This window comes from Purpureocillium takamizusanense, chromosome 1, assembly GCF_022605165.1.
Source record: "Purpureocillium takamizusanense chromosome 1, complete sequence".
NCBI classification, from domain to species: domain Eukaryota; kingdom Fungi; phylum Ascomycota; class Sordariomycetes; order Hypocreales; family Ophiocordycipitaceae; genus Purpureocillium; species Purpureocillium takamizusanense.
In genome coordinates, this window is record NC_063068.1 from 3,833,437 (window position 1) to 3,848,173 (window position 14,737).

At 56.6% G+C, this 14,737-nt stretch overlaps 4 protein-coding genes across 4 annotated transcripts; 3 read left to right on the forward strand and 1 right to left on the reverse strand.

The window, feature by feature from the left end:
* Nucleotides 1–1,121: 1,121 nt before the first annotated feature.
* On the forward strand, nucleotides 1,122–2,046 carry JDV02_001195 (uncharacterized protein; the record flags this gene model as incomplete). Its single annotated transcript, XM_047982099.1, has 4 exons — nucleotides 1,122–1,287; nucleotides 1,479–1,589; nucleotides 1,659–1,786; nucleotides 1,840–2,046. The coding sequence occupies 4 exons, from the start codon at nucleotides 1,122–1,124 to the stop codon at nucleotides 2,044–2,046; spliced, it is 612 nt and encodes a 203-aa protein (XP_047838060.1).
* A 930-nt stretch (nucleotides 2,047–2,976) lies between these two features.
* On the forward strand, nucleotides 2,977–5,539 carry RRN3 (DNA independent RNA polymerase I transcription factor). The gene has a single exon (XM_047982100.1). The coding sequence runs from the start codon at nucleotides 3,253–3,255 to the stop codon at nucleotides 5,311–5,313; it is 2,061 nt and encodes a 686-aa protein (XP_047838061.1). The 5' UTR covers nucleotides 2,977–3,252; the 3' UTR covers nucleotides 5,314–5,539.
* An 891-nt stretch (nucleotides 5,540–6,430) lies between these two features.
* Nucleotides 6,431–8,382, forward strand: JDV02_001197 (uncharacterized protein). The gene is made up of 2 exons (XM_047982101.1): nucleotides 6,431–7,618; nucleotides 7,715–8,382. Exons 1-2 carry the CDS (start codon nucleotides 6,801–6,803, stop codon nucleotides 8,226–8,228), a joined length of 1,332 nt encoding a protein of 443 aa, XP_047838062.1. The 5' UTR covers nucleotides 6,431–6,800; the 3' UTR covers nucleotides 8,229–8,382.
* On the reverse strand, nucleotides 8,349–14,617 carry JDV02_001198 (uncharacterized protein). The gene is made up of 6 exons (XM_047982102.1): nucleotides 14,346–14,617; nucleotides 14,163–14,290; nucleotides 11,700–14,101; nucleotides 11,404–11,645; nucleotides 9,885–11,350; nucleotides 8,349–9,831 (listed from the first exon to the last, which is right to left on the reverse strand). Exons 1-6 carry the CDS (start codon nucleotides 14,443–14,445, stop codon nucleotides 8,524–8,526), a joined length of 5,646 nt encoding a protein of 1,881 aa, XP_047838063.1. The 5' UTR covers nucleotides 14,446–14,617; the 3' UTR covers nucleotides 8,349–8,523.
* Nucleotides 14,618–14,737: the final 120 nt, after the last annotated feature.

Below are 14,737 nucleotides of genomic sequence, written 5' to 3' on the forward strand. Positions count from 1 at the left end.
ACACGCATGCGCTGCTGCATTGGTTGGCGACCCAGCCAGCTCCGGTCCGGGCGCGCGCACCAAGCAAGGCTTCGCAAGGCGTGAGCCACAGACACACCAAACAAGCAGCGCCGATGCGCCTCTGTGTAACATCACCTCCGCCGTCGCAATCCGCCGTCGCGACGCCTTGTCTTGTCTCTGGCGCGCGCGCCTGCTCTCCCTCCCTGTCCGACTGCCCGACTGTCCGCCTGCCCGCCGTGCCGTACCCGTCGCTCCTGTCGCGGCCCCAGGTCCCCCGTGTCCCCCTCCCTGCTGTCCCTTGCCCCCCCTTAGTCCCCGAACGCACGCCCCTCACGAGTCGCGCGGACGGTGCATTTCCCCAGTCGTCGTTGGGCCAAGGCCCGGTTGGCTGGCCGGCCGGCTGGCTCTCTGGCGTCGCAGAAACCAGAACGGCTTGGTTATTCTTGTTTGGCGACGGACGTGCTGTGCTCTGCCACCGCGGTCACCGCCCCGCGTGGTCCATCGTATACGCACTGTCGGCGCGCGCACACACGCTCACCCAACGAACGGATGCTGACGCCTGGATGTAGGCATTAGTAGAAGCTTTTGCCGCTGCCTTGTTGGTGGTCGCTCGCTCGGTCACTCGCTCGCTCGCACGCACGCCTGCCTGCTTGCTTTGCTCGCTTGATCCGTTGCAGGCCCAATCCCGAATCAACCACCCCCTCTTCACCCCTCCGGGCCGGGCATCTGTCTCCCAACCCACCCACCAAGTCCGGGCCGGTGACCCCAGGCCCTGGTGCCCCATATCCGCCCAAAGACATCACGTCACCGGGCCAAGCCCACTTCACCGTCTTGACAGGACGCGCCCCGAGACCTCGGGCCAGGGACCAGCCAACGTGCCTCGACCTACCTGGCTCGCGATCCATCGCCTGCCGTCACGATTGACGCAGCTCCTGCATCCCGGCATCTGGAACATCCCACACCACACCCCCTCCCAGGGTCGGATACTTGCAAGCCCTACCTTACCCTCTTTGCAACGTGGCCAGGGGGACACATCATCACCAGCCCGGTTGTGACAGCCTGAAGCAGTCTTGCCATCTACCACACGGACGGACGCTAGCACCCGCTGCAGGTAGCCAAATATGTCCGATTCCCCCCAATCTCCTCCCAAGGACGTCGACCATGGCGCACAGTCACCAGACGAGGAAGGACAAATGAACGAGAATCAAGACCCACAGTCGGCCAACCCGGGGAGCTATGAGTTCGAGGGCGTTAAAGAACAGGATCGGTGGCTGCCCATAGCCAATGGTAAGTCCTCGTCTCCCTTGGGGCCAAACCGTGATTTGTTCGTCCCGTCTCGTCTTTCGTCCCATCGCTCTAGCCTCGCATATCGCCCAGCATGGCTCACGATTCGTCCGCCAACGCGGCCGGCACACCCTGCGACCCAAAAACCGATCGGGCCAACGAACTTGATGCTAACATACGTAATTTTGCACCAGTCGCTCGAATCATGAAGAACGCCCTTCCGGACAATGCCAAGATAGCAAAGGAAGCCAAAGAGTGCATGCAGGAGTGCGTGAGTGAGTTCATCTCTTTCATCACGAGTGAAGGTAAGCCGCCTCCAGAACTCAAATCTCACTCATCCTGGCAATGATGCCTGACCACCAGCGTCTATTCAGCCTCGGAAAAGTGCCAGCAAGAGAAGCGAAAGACCGTCAATGGCGAAGATATCCTGTTCGCCATGACGTCGCTCGGCTTCGAGAACTACGCCGAGGCGCTCAAAGTCTACCTTTCCAAGTATCGCGAGGTAAGCCGTCTCCTTTCTCACGGTGATGGCCTCGCCACTCATACCCAAAGCAGCAACAGAACCAGTCCAACAGAGAGCGTGTCATGGAGAATTCGTGGGGTGGCTCAATGATTCCCGGCGAGAAGGGCGAGCCATCGGCCGCCGGTACAGAATATGCCACCGCCGAGGGCGCTACCGGTGCCGACGGCAGCGCAGACCCCAACTACATGTACGGCTCGCATCCCGCTCATAACGGTGCCGGTGCTGCGGAAGGATACTGAGTGAAATGGGGCCCCCTCGCTTGCTCGAGAGGAGTGTTGCGACGACCGCGCAATACGAGCGGCCTGTATGCCTGACCGACCTGTGCCTCTGGTTTCGGACTCCGATCGGCGACTTAGCCGCAAGTGGTGGACGCGGGTGTGTACGGATTTCTTTGTATCTGATGTACGAATATAGGCGGTGCCTATGATACTGTGCCCCCCGGTACCGGAATGGGATATGCTGCGGCAGACGGGGTATATCTCTGTGGGCGGGCGGTTTTGGTTAGGACGTGAGTCGTCCTTGAAAGGGACCGGCATCCTGCCGTTATCTGCGACCGCTTCATACCTGAAGCATAGGTTCTTCACCGTTCTCTTTGGCCTTAACAGCGGGCTTTGGAGCAGTCCTGAGCGGCGCGCTTGTCGCTCCCCCGACTAGCCGGGTGCGGGACGAGGTCGGCCGACACCAGTTTACAAATCAAATGCTTGGACTTACTTCTAGTTGGCGTCGAGACTGGCAAGTACCATCGGCACCGACTCCACTATGTTCACAAACAGGTCAGCCATTTCTCGAATGCTGAAGGTGTGGGCGCCTAAGTTGCGGGCATAGCAATAGGGGCCGTGTGAAACATGCGCCGCGTGTAGTGGACGCAAGACATCTACCTTGGGGCGGCTGACTTAGTATGAGCCACAAGGTGCATCAAATGTCCGATTGTGTGACAATGCTCCCGCGTCTGTGTCATGGGCACACACGTATTGTACGAGTGTTGTCGGGCTCCTCTCGTCTTGGAGTAAAGCGATGACGAGGCGCGAGCTACTAGCGCGCCGCCCCACATTGTCTCGTTCTTTGGTGCACCGTGGAGGGGGCAGAGACGGCTGTCGGGCACGTGCTGCGCCCCACTCTGAGTCCCCTCAAAAAACCCTTCCCAGTTCATGGGAAGGAAAATGCCAGCCCAGCACTCTACATCGTCACCGTTTGTTTTTGCCCTTGCGCAACCAACCCCCCCTCAAGGCCGCCATCGTCAATTTCAACAAAGCCTACCCTGCCGCCTGGAAAGCAACGCTCTTGGGGCGTATCTCATGACGCACCAGATCATGACCACCATCCTGCTCTACGCCTCCCCGCTGCAGACTGTTCATTCCAACCGCAATTTTTAGGCAGCGCCCGCCAGATCGTCAACACCGGTCGACCGTTAAGGCGCCGCAGGTGCACCGAAATAGGCGTCGTCGATGCGACCATTCGAACCGCAGGCGAGGGCTCTTGCCGGCCCTGCAATCAAAAGCTCCACGCCGGTCAAATCAATACTGAAACCAACCTCAGTCTTGGGTAGGAGAAAGGAGTTGCACGATGCTTCTGTCGACTTGCCGGAGCCGTTAGACAGTCCCACCAAGCGTCGCAAAGTGTTTTTCGACGAAATAAAGAACGTTACATACGAAGTTGGCCGGAGGACGATGAACGACGTCAAATTGGAAGTGCGGTCGGCACTTGAGGAACACCTGCGAGGCAACGATGGCCAGTACGACATGCTCAAAGAACTCTTCGCAAACGACAAGCAAAGATACTTGCCACCAGTCGTTGGCGAGGAGGACGACACCTTGAAGCCTCACGAGCTGCAAGTGTATGTCATGGCGCTGACCAGCTGCGTTCCCATACTGAAGGGCAAGGAATGCAACGGCCTGGTCAAGACCATCCTACATTGTTCGTGGCTGGGTCGCGATGCTGCCTTCACCCAAGTTTTCACCCATTTTTTGGCTGCGTTGGTTAGCGCCCAAGGCTCCTATCTTGTGCCCGTCCTGTCGACCATGGTTGAGAAGTTCCGTGACACCAGCCCGTCGTCCTGGTCCGTCCCCGACTTCCCCGACGTTAGCCGGGAGACGATGCGCGAACGCCTGCATTCGAGTATCCGATACCTGCTGCAGATGTTCCCGTCAGCAGTGGCAGTATTGGAGAACCTACTGGGCGCCAAGTTTCCATTTCCTGACGAGTCGGTGCGGATACACATGGCATATATCCACAATTTGCTCCACGTCAAGGACTACGTGCCGGACCTACGGGACGAAATACTTGACCTCATTCTCAATAGAGTTGTCAAGATCGATTCGCAGATGCAGGTAGACCTGGAGGACCTCGACGACGATGTCACCGCCGCCGTTATGTACGCGCTGCGGGAAAACCAACAACGATTGTCCGGCTTGGAAGATGATTATTCCGATGAGAGCGACAATGAATCGGTGGACAGTGACGACCTGGACTACGATCAAGAGGCGGCCAGAATCAAGACTGTCAAGGAAAGTGTCGAGAAGATGGATGCAGTGCTGGACACCCTCTTCAGCTTCTACACTCCGCATTTCCTGAACCCAGGATCCGACAAGGCGTTCGATATGTTCACCATCATCCTCCGCGAGTTCGATCACATTGTCTTACCGACTTACAAGTCGAGACACACGCAATTCCTCATCTTCCACTTTGCGCAACAGCACGAGCGACTTACGGACGCGTTCTGTGGCCAGCTGATTGCGACAGCCTTCCAAGGAAACACCCCCAACGTGCTGAAGCAAGCTGCTGCGGCCTATTTGGCGAGTTTCGTTGCCAGAGGCGCACATGTACCTGGGAGCCTGGTGCGGACTATGTTCATGCTTCTTATCCACCACCTTGAGCAGTATCGGAAAAAGTACGAGCCTCTCTGTCGTGGCCCGGACTTGAAGCGGTTCCACCCTTACTACTCTCTTGTGCAAGCAACACTCTACATCTTTTGCTTTCGCTGGCAAGACCTGGTGGTATCCGCACCGGAGGTGGTCGACCCTGAGGACCCGGCGTCGTACATTGGGCAAGACCTAGAGTGGGTGGGATCCTCGCGGAAGGATCTCTCCATCCAAATCTTCGGCAAGCTGAACCCGCTGAAGGTGTGCGCCCCGGTCATTGTGGAGGAGTTCGCCAAGCTTGCGCACCGGCTTAACTTCATGTACATCTACCCCTTGGTGGAGAGCAACAAGCGCGTCCGACTTACGCAATACCTTTCGGCTACGTACGCCACGGGCGGTGCGTTGCGGGACTCGGGTTATGAAGCGCAGGGCGAAAGCTTCCATCAGCTGGACCCATACTTCCCATTCGACCCATACCAATTGCCTATCAGCAAGCGATGGCTTGCTGACGACTACGTGCACTGGAAGTCTGTGCCTGGGTTGAACGCAGACGACGATGACGATGACAGCGACGAGATGGATGACGACGAAGATGGCGACATTGAAGAGGGCACGGCGACGGACAGTGAAGTCGATGATTTCGAGTGAAGCGTATCAAGAGGGTGTGTCAGTGTGTGCGGTGTTGTACGAGCCTTTCACGCGGCGACGTTGAGCCAGGGCTGGAGGACTATCTACTACCAGTTGGTATACGGGCGTGCATATAGCGAGGAGTTGGACATGGGAGCCGCTCACAAACGGCGGCTGATTTGTTGTACGTATGCACATACTAGCTAGCGGGCCACGTTTAGCCGTGCTTTCAATCTTGCATTTTCCATGACGGGCGTCCCCAGCACCAGAAGCAGTGATACGTAGCCGCAATACGACCACCAGGGTCTCCAGCGCGGGGCCCTCTCCATTGAGATATAACTAGATAAGTTAGCTCGCCGGGGCGGCGGGCCCTGTCAGCGCGTGGGACGGAGAATTTATGCTTCAGGCTGTACTTGGTAGTTCCATCAATCAGGGCCACAGCTCGGCTTGTCCAGCAGGGCGGGAAAAAGCCACACTTGCGAGTTCGGCGACTACTGTGGCTCTCCTACCCGGCGGTTCGGGAGCCCTCCGCGACAATGAATGGCAGGCGGCATCGCTCTCTGGGCCCGGCTTTGGTGTCGCGGCCAGCTCGCGGGTTCGACGCCACGAGGGCGACCATGATGCTGCGTGTCGCATCATCCAACAACAACAACAACTTGTTCAGCAAGCGCAGGCAAAGACGACAACCTGACTTGCATAGTGCGATACCCATGACAGGGAGAATAACTAATTGCTTGAGCGCCGCCGCAGTTGGCACGATAACAACGACGAGACGAACCGCCCCGTGTAAGCGACGAGACAGACCTGCCTGCCTCTCACTCAGCCCAGCATGACGCCGTCCGAAGATGAAACAGGTAGAGGTCATGCGTCGTCTTCGTCTTTTGACACTGGGAAGAAGACCAAGAGACGGTCTGAAGGACGGCGGACGCAGTCGCCGCGCGAAAGTCGTGAGTTCTTGTGCCTGGTTATTATTGAGTTCATACCGGGGTCACGTCACCATCCTATCGCTTCTCGCTGGCGGCGAGGCCGAGCGCATGGCGGTGGCGTTACAAGTTTCCCGTTGCTTGCTGGCGTCGCTGACGGGGGGTTTTTCTTGGTTTGCTACTGCTGCTGCTGCTGCTGCTGCAACGCCGTTGAACCGCGCCGTCCCTTCCCCCCCACCACATTTGACGATTTGAGTTGGCAGGCGTGTGTTTGTCACAGTGACGCCCGGCGACCAGGAATGATTCCATCCCCATGCCCCCTTGTTGTTCGCCCACGCACGTCGAGGGCTCTCGCCCTTTACACGTCTGTGGATCGCCTCTCGGTCATGCCGTCGTCTCATGGTCCTCAGCCGTGGGCTGGCTGGCTGGCTGGCTGGCATCATCGCCTCCCCCTGTCCCTTCGCCTCGCCTCGCCTCCTCCTTGAACACCTCCCCCCCATCCCGCCCCTGATCCGTCTTCGATCATCTTGATGCATCTCTTTCCCACCATCTGCATCTCACAACTGCCGCCATCTGCCGCCCAGAATGCCTCCCGCGAAGAAAGCTAACAACAAGTCGTCGCGTACAGCATCATCGACAGCACCCGCAAGAGGAGGTGAAAAGCCCGAGGTGGGCAGCGGCGGCGGCGGCGGCGACAGACCTGACAACAAGGCCAAGCCCAAGACCGACAAGGAAAAGGCCCTGCTGCGGCGCCAGCAGGTCCGCCGCGCGCAGATCGAGCACCGTCAGCGCAAGGCAAACTACGTCAAGCAGTTGGAGCTCGATGTCTCGCAGCTGAGGGACCTGGTCGCCCTCGCGGAACACGACGGCAGGGTTCTGCACAGGGAGAATGAGGAGATCATCACCATCCTCCGGCTGAATGGCGTCGGACGGCCGTCGGGAGTGCAACAGCAACCGCCGCCGCCGCTACCACCTGCCGCTCATCATCACGCCGCCCAGCAGCAGCAGCAGCCTCCCGCGTACATGATAAGGCCAGAAGGTGCTGCTGCTGGTGTGACACCGAGTCACGGACCGCCGGTTGAGCCAATTGACCCGATGATGATGCTTGATCCCTCCGTGCCTGGAAGCTATGCGTCGTCGTCATCGGTGCCGGACGTTGCTGCGTCCCCCGAGATGTTCAGTGGCATCGACTTGGACGACTGGACAGTCCACCTAAGCGTCGACAAGTCCCTCGGGACGCCCTGCTTCCGCATCGACTCCGGCCCCGGCTCCTCGGGTGACGGCAGCGTCGCCAGCGCCCTGACGCCGCCCAAATCAGCGACGGGAGGAGACGTGCAACTCACACCCGCACAGGAGCAACGCGCCATCAACTTCATTCTTGCGTACGTGTTGCGGAAGCTCAGGTCCCAACCCCTCCCCCCAAAACCCCCGCCAAACTATTTGCTCCTGCGGTGCCCCGAGAAGGGGGGCCTCATCCTAACACGCCGTGTCTTTTGTAGTCTCGAACACGTGTGCTGGAATCACTTCCGCCTCGGTGACTTTCCATGCCACGACCACTCCGAAGAGTGCGAGGAGGACAACGGGCACACGCTCATGGCCTCGGCCTATTGCATGGCCTCGGCCCCCGAGTCCATCTACGTCGACAGCCAACCCCTTGCGCGAGACTATTCCAAGAACAAGCCCCCGTCTAGCACCGCGCTGCCGCCGCCAAGCTTCTCCTGGCCCGCCGTTGGCATCACCCTCGACTCTCTCTATGGGCTGGCTCAGTCTCTCAACCCCGGGGATCAGGAGATCGCGCCAGTGCAGGCTTGGTTCGAGCTTGCGAGCCGGTATCCGGTCGATATTCTCCTCGACGCCACGACGCTTGATGCTCTGCAGCGCGAACTACAGGACGTTGTGCGATGCGTGTCGTTTGGCGCGGCGATCGAGCGCATGGCCTTTGAGAGCGTCCTCGCCAAGGTTCTTGGGCCGTCTGACACGTTGCTGAATGCCCCAGTTGAAGGTATCTTGTAATTCTGGACAAGTAGGAGGGGCCTCATCATTGATCATTACACTGGAAGCGGTAGGCGTTGTGGTTGGAATATACGGCGTTGGAACTGCAAGTATTCATCGCAACCTATGCTAGGCGATCATCTCGATATCAAAACTCGAAGCAACGGAGGGAGGCAACTTTGAGTCTTCAATTATACGCCCGACATTGTGAGGAAACTGCCGTTTGGAAACGAACCCAAACACCTTGTCTCTCTCTATCTCCATGATTCTGGCATCTCGCGCCTGTCAGGGCAGCGTCCCATCTGTCTTCATACTCTTACAGGGCTCTAACCATTGTTCGCTCATCAAAAATGTCCCTCAAAAGATCTTGAACACAGCCTGCCAAGTCTACTGCGACCATAGCATACGTGCTCTCAAACGCAAAGATGCTCAGTTGGCCGAAGAAGGGTCTCAGAACCTTCGCGATGAGATCATCTCTGCGCTCGAAGCTGACTTGGTCTCCCAACCCTCCTGGAATTAGGAGCGGCCGCCTGTAGGCACTGCTAGCGGCCAAGTGTGCTGCTGTGTCCGTCTGCGCGGAGCCTTGGGCCACAGAACTCCCCAACTCATCGGACAGCTCGTCTGCGAGAGCAATTGGCTGGTATGTTGATGGTGGATAGACGGCATCAATAGTATCAGTGACAAATAACCATTCGTGCAGCTGAAAGTCATCGGGCGCCACGCAAATGAGCAGATCCAGAAGCTTGCATGCTTGGAAGATGGCAGTGTTGACATATATGTCCGATGCGGTGCTATGGTCAGGGGCGACCACTGATGAAATAGCCGCGTGGATTTCGGCGTTTACGACTGGCCAAAGGAGGGCGAGGTGAACAGGGCTGGTTTTCAGGACCAGTGCGCGAACGACCAGGAAGACGTCAGCTCTAGTCGTTGAAGAAGGCGACGACGTTGCTGTAGCGACCATCAGCTCGACCAGCTTGTCCAGGATCGCTCCAAGATCAGTAACAAATGTGTCGTCAGCGGAGGCAAGGATCAGCGTGGCGATCCTCCGCAAGTTAAGTTGAGTTTTGCGGTCAGCTTCAAGTCTCGCAGATGTGGCCCCTACGCCAAACACTATACCCGCGGTCGTTGGTGCGTTGATGCGGTTGGTAATCTCAAGCATCTTCTCCTTATCCGTGAGTATCCATTGCCTGAGCAAAGGAAGCCAGTCGTCGGTGGCCAGCTCGAGCCTCATGCCGAAGAAGCGAGGATCGTTGAAAGCATCGCCCACGTCCTTCTTCCAAGCCTTTTTATTGTTGTGCAGCCGAGACAGCTCGCGTAGCAGCGTCATAGTGCTTGGAGAGACCGTGTCTGGAAACGATTTGGAACGTAATGTCGGCCCTATAACGTTCGTAGATATCGTACTTGCCGCAGCAAGCACCCGGTCGTTCTCCACCAAGATCTTCGGCAGCTTTGGCGCGACAGAGGCGAGAACTGCCACTACGTCCTCAGGGCCGTCGCCAAGTGTGGTTCGCTTGTAGCTCCCATCCCGTACAGCTTTATCTGGCGTGCCATTAGAATGCGTTGGTTCGGAGAAGGTAATAGGGCGTGTGGTGAAGAGCGCGGCGAGGAGCCGGAGGAATAGGTCCTGTTGCACGTCAGTAAGGGTCAAACAAAGATGTGCGCGCCGACACCACGTACTCCCAGCTCCCGACGCATCCGTCGCTGCTCTCCAAAGGTCGTATTATCCACCTTCTCACCCAAGATCGCCGCAAACTCGAGCAAACCGGGCAGTGTCAGGCGATGAGGGAAAGGATTTCCGAGCAGGTCCTTCAGGAAAGTCATGCAATCCTGCCAAATCTCGTCCATGGCATCGTCGTCGAGCGAACGAGCGTACTCGACAAGAAAGGCGACGATGTCCGAATCTTGCAATGAGATGGTCATGGTGGACTTGCGCGAAGGCTCTAGAGCTCCTGGATTGGTTCGGCTGTATATTGAATTGAAGAGCGCCGGGATAGAATGTCTCGGCCGGCAAGCGTCCAAGGCTGACATGAAGTTGAAAACCAAGGCCCGCTCGCCCGGCGATTCCGTTGACGTCCATATGTCGATGACTGTCTCCAAGCACTCCAACGTCTCTGCGCTGAATAAGTGCTCGAGTAAACGTCTTGCTCGGTTCCTCATGCGCAAAGAGGTATACGTAAATGATGCTGCTGAGACCTGATCCTGGGTTTTGGCTTCCTCACCTTCGCCCCATGACCAGATCCTGAAGCATATCCTCATTGCGTCTTGGAAAGCGAGATGTACTGTCAGACGATCGTTTGCGGTCGCACTTCTGGCCTGAGGGCCATCAGACTGAAAAACACCAGAGACCATGCTGCCAAAGAGGGACTGCGGCTGTTCTGGTCCCTTGACAGTTTGCGCTCGAGATTCTGCGGCAAGCAGCTGGTCGTGAGCGAGGGCTAAAACTTGTTCTAGCCCATTCAGCAAGTAAATCAAGGTTGCTTCTGGAGCGCTCTCATTTGGGCTTTGTCGTTGTTGCTCGGCCTTGAACGTATTTCGTAGGCTGGTAAAAACTTGCCCGACCTGTCGGCAAAGCGTCTCAACCAGCGGGATGAGGACCTGGAAGATAGATTGAGAGTATAGCGGTAGACAATCAGACAAGAATGCCACCCAGCTATCCAGAACTGCGTGGCTACTCGCCGCACTGAGCCCAGCTTGTAAGCATTTCAGTAATTGAGGTGGCATTGGCGGCGCGATAGGTCGGCTCTCGCTCATAGAGATAGACTGCCGACTTGGGCGTGATCGATCAAAACTTGGGGGCGACTTTTCCAACGTCGGGGAAGTTGATATCTCCACTGGGGCCATGTCGTGAATTTTGAGAACGTCGTAAATAACGTCAAGAAGCAAGACTTGGACATATGGGTCCGATTCGTCTATAGACTTCGACAGCCTACCAACGAGGATGCCGTCGAGATGGAGACTGGTCAAAGGGGCGGCATATCGACTTGATAGGAACTCGTGAAGAATAGTCAGAGCGTAGCGGTGGAGTTGGGACACGCGTTCCACCAGCTCGACATTGGAACGGTCCGCAACGTCCGCTGTAACACATTGGAGACAGACGCGGACAAGGAATTCTTGGAGTGTTATCTCGTTGTCCTCCGCGCCAGCTTAGAGATGTCAGTAGCCTCCCACAACTCTAGGAACGGGATCGAGAGTTTACCTCGTATGTGAACCTCGCCATCGCCAAAATACAGATACTTTGAGGCGAGAACGGCCCGAGTCATCTCACCAGTACATCGCAAAACGTGTTGCAGCGATCGGAGATAATAGAGGCATAGTTCGATGTCGTCGTTCTCGTTGAACACAACGTTGTCAGTGGCGGCCTTCTCGCCACCCTCGTGGCCGTTGATGGATGCTACGAACGACAATTCGGAGATTTTGGTGACGAACAGCAGGAATAGCCTTAGAAACTGTTAGCAGCCGTTTACGCGCGCGTTGCACAACAATTTTAGCCACCTGTCTATGCCAATCATGGTATTTAGCCATGACTTAACGACCATGTACAGCTGCGTTCTCTCGTCGATCAAGGCATCCAGAACGAGAAACAAAGGCTGCGCCAACATGACCTGATAATGATCCATGCCGGCAAGGCGGGAAATCGTGCGGCAATCCTGTAACTGTGTACGTGAGCCACGTCGATCAGATGCTGAGTCCTGAAGCGTGTGGGACCAGAGAACACCAAATGTTCGTGCGGCCTCTGCGGCGCTGCTGGTTGTTTGTTGAACAAGGAGTAAACGGTCGACCAGTATCGCTGAAAGGGATGCCTCAATATCACGGGCAGATAACGTCAACGACGTCTGTAATTGCCACAGACAGCGAACAGTCTCGACGTGGTATTTGGGATCCGACGCAGAGAGGTAATGCCAAGCATGGCTAACCAATGGCGCCACTAGTGCAGACAACTGCTCTGCAGCGATTCTATCGGTCGAGTGCAGTTGCGTAGCCAGTTGAACGACTGAAGAAAAGTAGGAAAAATGTAGTGCTGCGCCTTGCACAAGTTTCCCTTTCAGGTGAGATAGGAGGTCGGCGGCGCCGAACGTGTAGCTTGTCGGTGTCTTGAGTAGAATCAAGATGAGTATTCGGACTCGTATGCCCAGATCCGACATCGAGTCATGCTCGGTGGCTTCGTTGCAAATGAAACTTGCAGCTTTGTGAAGCAGCACTTCTCCCGACTCGACAGTATTGAACGGAATTGCCGCGCCCTCGAGATTTCCCTGACCATGGACATAGAACGCCTGGATTTTCTTTAGAATTTCCGTGTTCGATAGCAGGTGTGCATATTGCTCATTTCGCCTATCGCCTGCTGCAAGGTCCGAAACGTCCGGGAAAGCCCGCTCGGGCACCAGCTCCAGCAAAGAGGCGACGACGCCCAGAACTTCTTGAGACAGCTGTTCCAGCTCGCCGTCCGCGAGCCCAATTTTCGTTTTGCGCGCTCTTGAGTCTTCCAACATGGCAAGGGCTGCGACGCAAGTTAGGGGCGCATGGATGGTGATCATCTCCTCTTCCCTCACATTGAAGTTAGTGATGATGAAGTTGACCAGAGACACCTTGTCCCGCCGCTCAACCGAGGTGAGGCTCCCTGGTCCAATCGCTTGGGCTAGCAAGCTGACGAGTTCACTGTAGATCAAGCCACTTTCAATACCGTCAAAAAAGACACTGGCGCTTCGAAGTACTTCCGAAAACTCAGATCTTGACGGGGAGTGGTCCTGAAATTGCCGAACACTCTCAATGACAGGCAAAAAGACCTCGGGGACAATGAGACCTCCTATTTCCCATCGATCCATAAGAGACAAGCAGATTCTATAAGGCCGGGCCCTCTCTATCGCATTGCCGCGTATTGAACTCTTGATCATGTCAAGTAGAGCCTTTGTCAGCGGCTGCAGCCCAAAATCTTCGAAATAGGTCGTTCTTGATGACAGAAATGACTGTTGTTGATCGGATGGCGCCGTCGACAAGTAGCCCGTGGCATCTCCGTCGCCGCTGACAGGCTCCGGGCCCAGAAGCCATGTCCAGAGGCGGCGGTTCAAGCTCATGTCGCGTCTCGTCACCACACCAACCGCTGCTTTTACAAGAAGTTCTAGGTCGGCTGGCTTCACGCGCGACTGCAACACCGTAGAATTGAGTGGTAGGTGAGACACAAGTAGATCCAGGAACCCTCGTTGAATTAGCAGCTGATCGTCGGCCAAGCCACTGGCAAAGCAGCGGACAAGAAGTCCGGGTTCAGGTGTTGTCACCAGGGCAGAAATCTTCGGGTTTTCGTCATGCATCAGCGTTGGCGAGGTGGTATCGCTGTCTTGTGCGGCCGGGGACCGACCCAAAGCAGGTAAAAACCGCACGAGATACGCTAGAGCGCCCCCACGGCGACTGTGACTCGTAATCGAAGCGAGAAAGAAGCACTGCCAGAAAAACTCATCGCTAGAGGAGTGATGGGCTGAGAGTAACTCGCTGTCTTCGGGGCGGAGTGCCTTCTTGAAGCTGGCGACAAGAGCCAAAGTCCGGTCGAAGTCTTCGCTCGTTTCGTCCTCCAGTCCGGGCAGCAGCGCTAGAATTATGGACTTCATTGCCGGTCGAAGGGATCGTGGGTCGATTTGGAGAAAGTAGGACTCAAGCAGGTCGAGGAACGGCGATCGAACGGATAGTGAAGCGAAGGAGAGCGTTGGTGCAAGCCCTGGCAGATACAGGGGAATGTCGCAGGAGAGGCCATCCTTTCCGATTGTCGTGAAAATGTAGTTGTACACCTCGAGGGCCTTCTGGTGGACACCCGAAGGCAGAGAAGGATTGAGACATTGAGAGAGCCGTTTTGCGACCGTCGCCTTGTGCGGTATCGCCGTTATCGAGGAGGGCCGGGTTTGCAGTGCCTAGGAATCGTGTCTTTAGAAAAATTGGCCATCTCGCACAGCTAGCTGATCGCAAACGAACCTTGAGTAGCTTATTCAGGAACGATATGTAGTCGGCCCATTCTTCCAAAGCCGTTTCGAAGAGCAATAATGCTTTTTCGACTCCCGATGCGTACCGACGATACGCCTTATCCTTGATTTGGAGTTCTTCTGCAGCCATATAGTCAGCACATGCGCTCTGGCAAACCAGCGCGTGGGCGCAAACCTCCGCCAAGCTGATTCCTCCACTGTCTTGGGATGGGAGAGTTGCGCCCTGAGCTCTCGGGCGACCCCCCCAGTGCGCCGGATCCCGGCTCAAGCGCCATAGCTGCGGCCACTGATGACCATAGGTGAGTTCTGCGTCGAACTGTCTCTGGTACCTGGTCAAAGATGCATACTAAGTCGGGTGAAAGTGGGATGCAGAGCGCGGTCGCGACTGAGGTGCTTATCGTGGAAGCATGAAGCTCTCTGGACGTTGACGATAAGGCTACGTTTCAGAGCACAGCACGAATGTCGCGCCGGGCAGGAGCGAGGTACCTTTTGCGCGTCGTTGGGCGTGTAGGTACTACCTATTGGCCGCTGTGGCGACCATCGCACTACTTCGTAACTAGTGGGGCC

Coding starts and splice junctions, on each gene's coding strand:
- JDV02_001197 (XM_047982101.1), top strand. CDS start 6,801: ATGCCTCCCGCGAAGAAAGCTAACAACAAGTCGTCGCGTACAGCATCA. Junction 7,619..7,714: donor TACGTGTTGCGGAAGCTCAG/GTCCCAACCCCT, acceptor TGTCTTTTGTAG/TCTCGAACACGTGTGCTGGA.
- JDV02_001198 (XM_047982102.1), bottom strand. CDS start 14,445: ATGGCGCTTGAGCCGGGATCCGGCGCACTGGGGGGGTCGCCCGAGAGC. Junction 14,291..14,345: donor GAGGAATCAGCTTGGCGGAG/GTTTGCGCCCAC, acceptor ATATGGCTGCAG/AAGAACTCCAAATCAAGGAT. Junction 11,351..11,403: donor TGGCGAGGTTCACATACGAG/GTAAACTCTCGA, acceptor GACATCTCTAAG/CTGGCGCGGAGGACAACGAG.
- RRN3 (XM_047982100.1), top strand. CDS start 3,253: ATGCGACCATTCGAACCGCAGGCGAGGGCTCTTGCCGGCCCTGCAATC.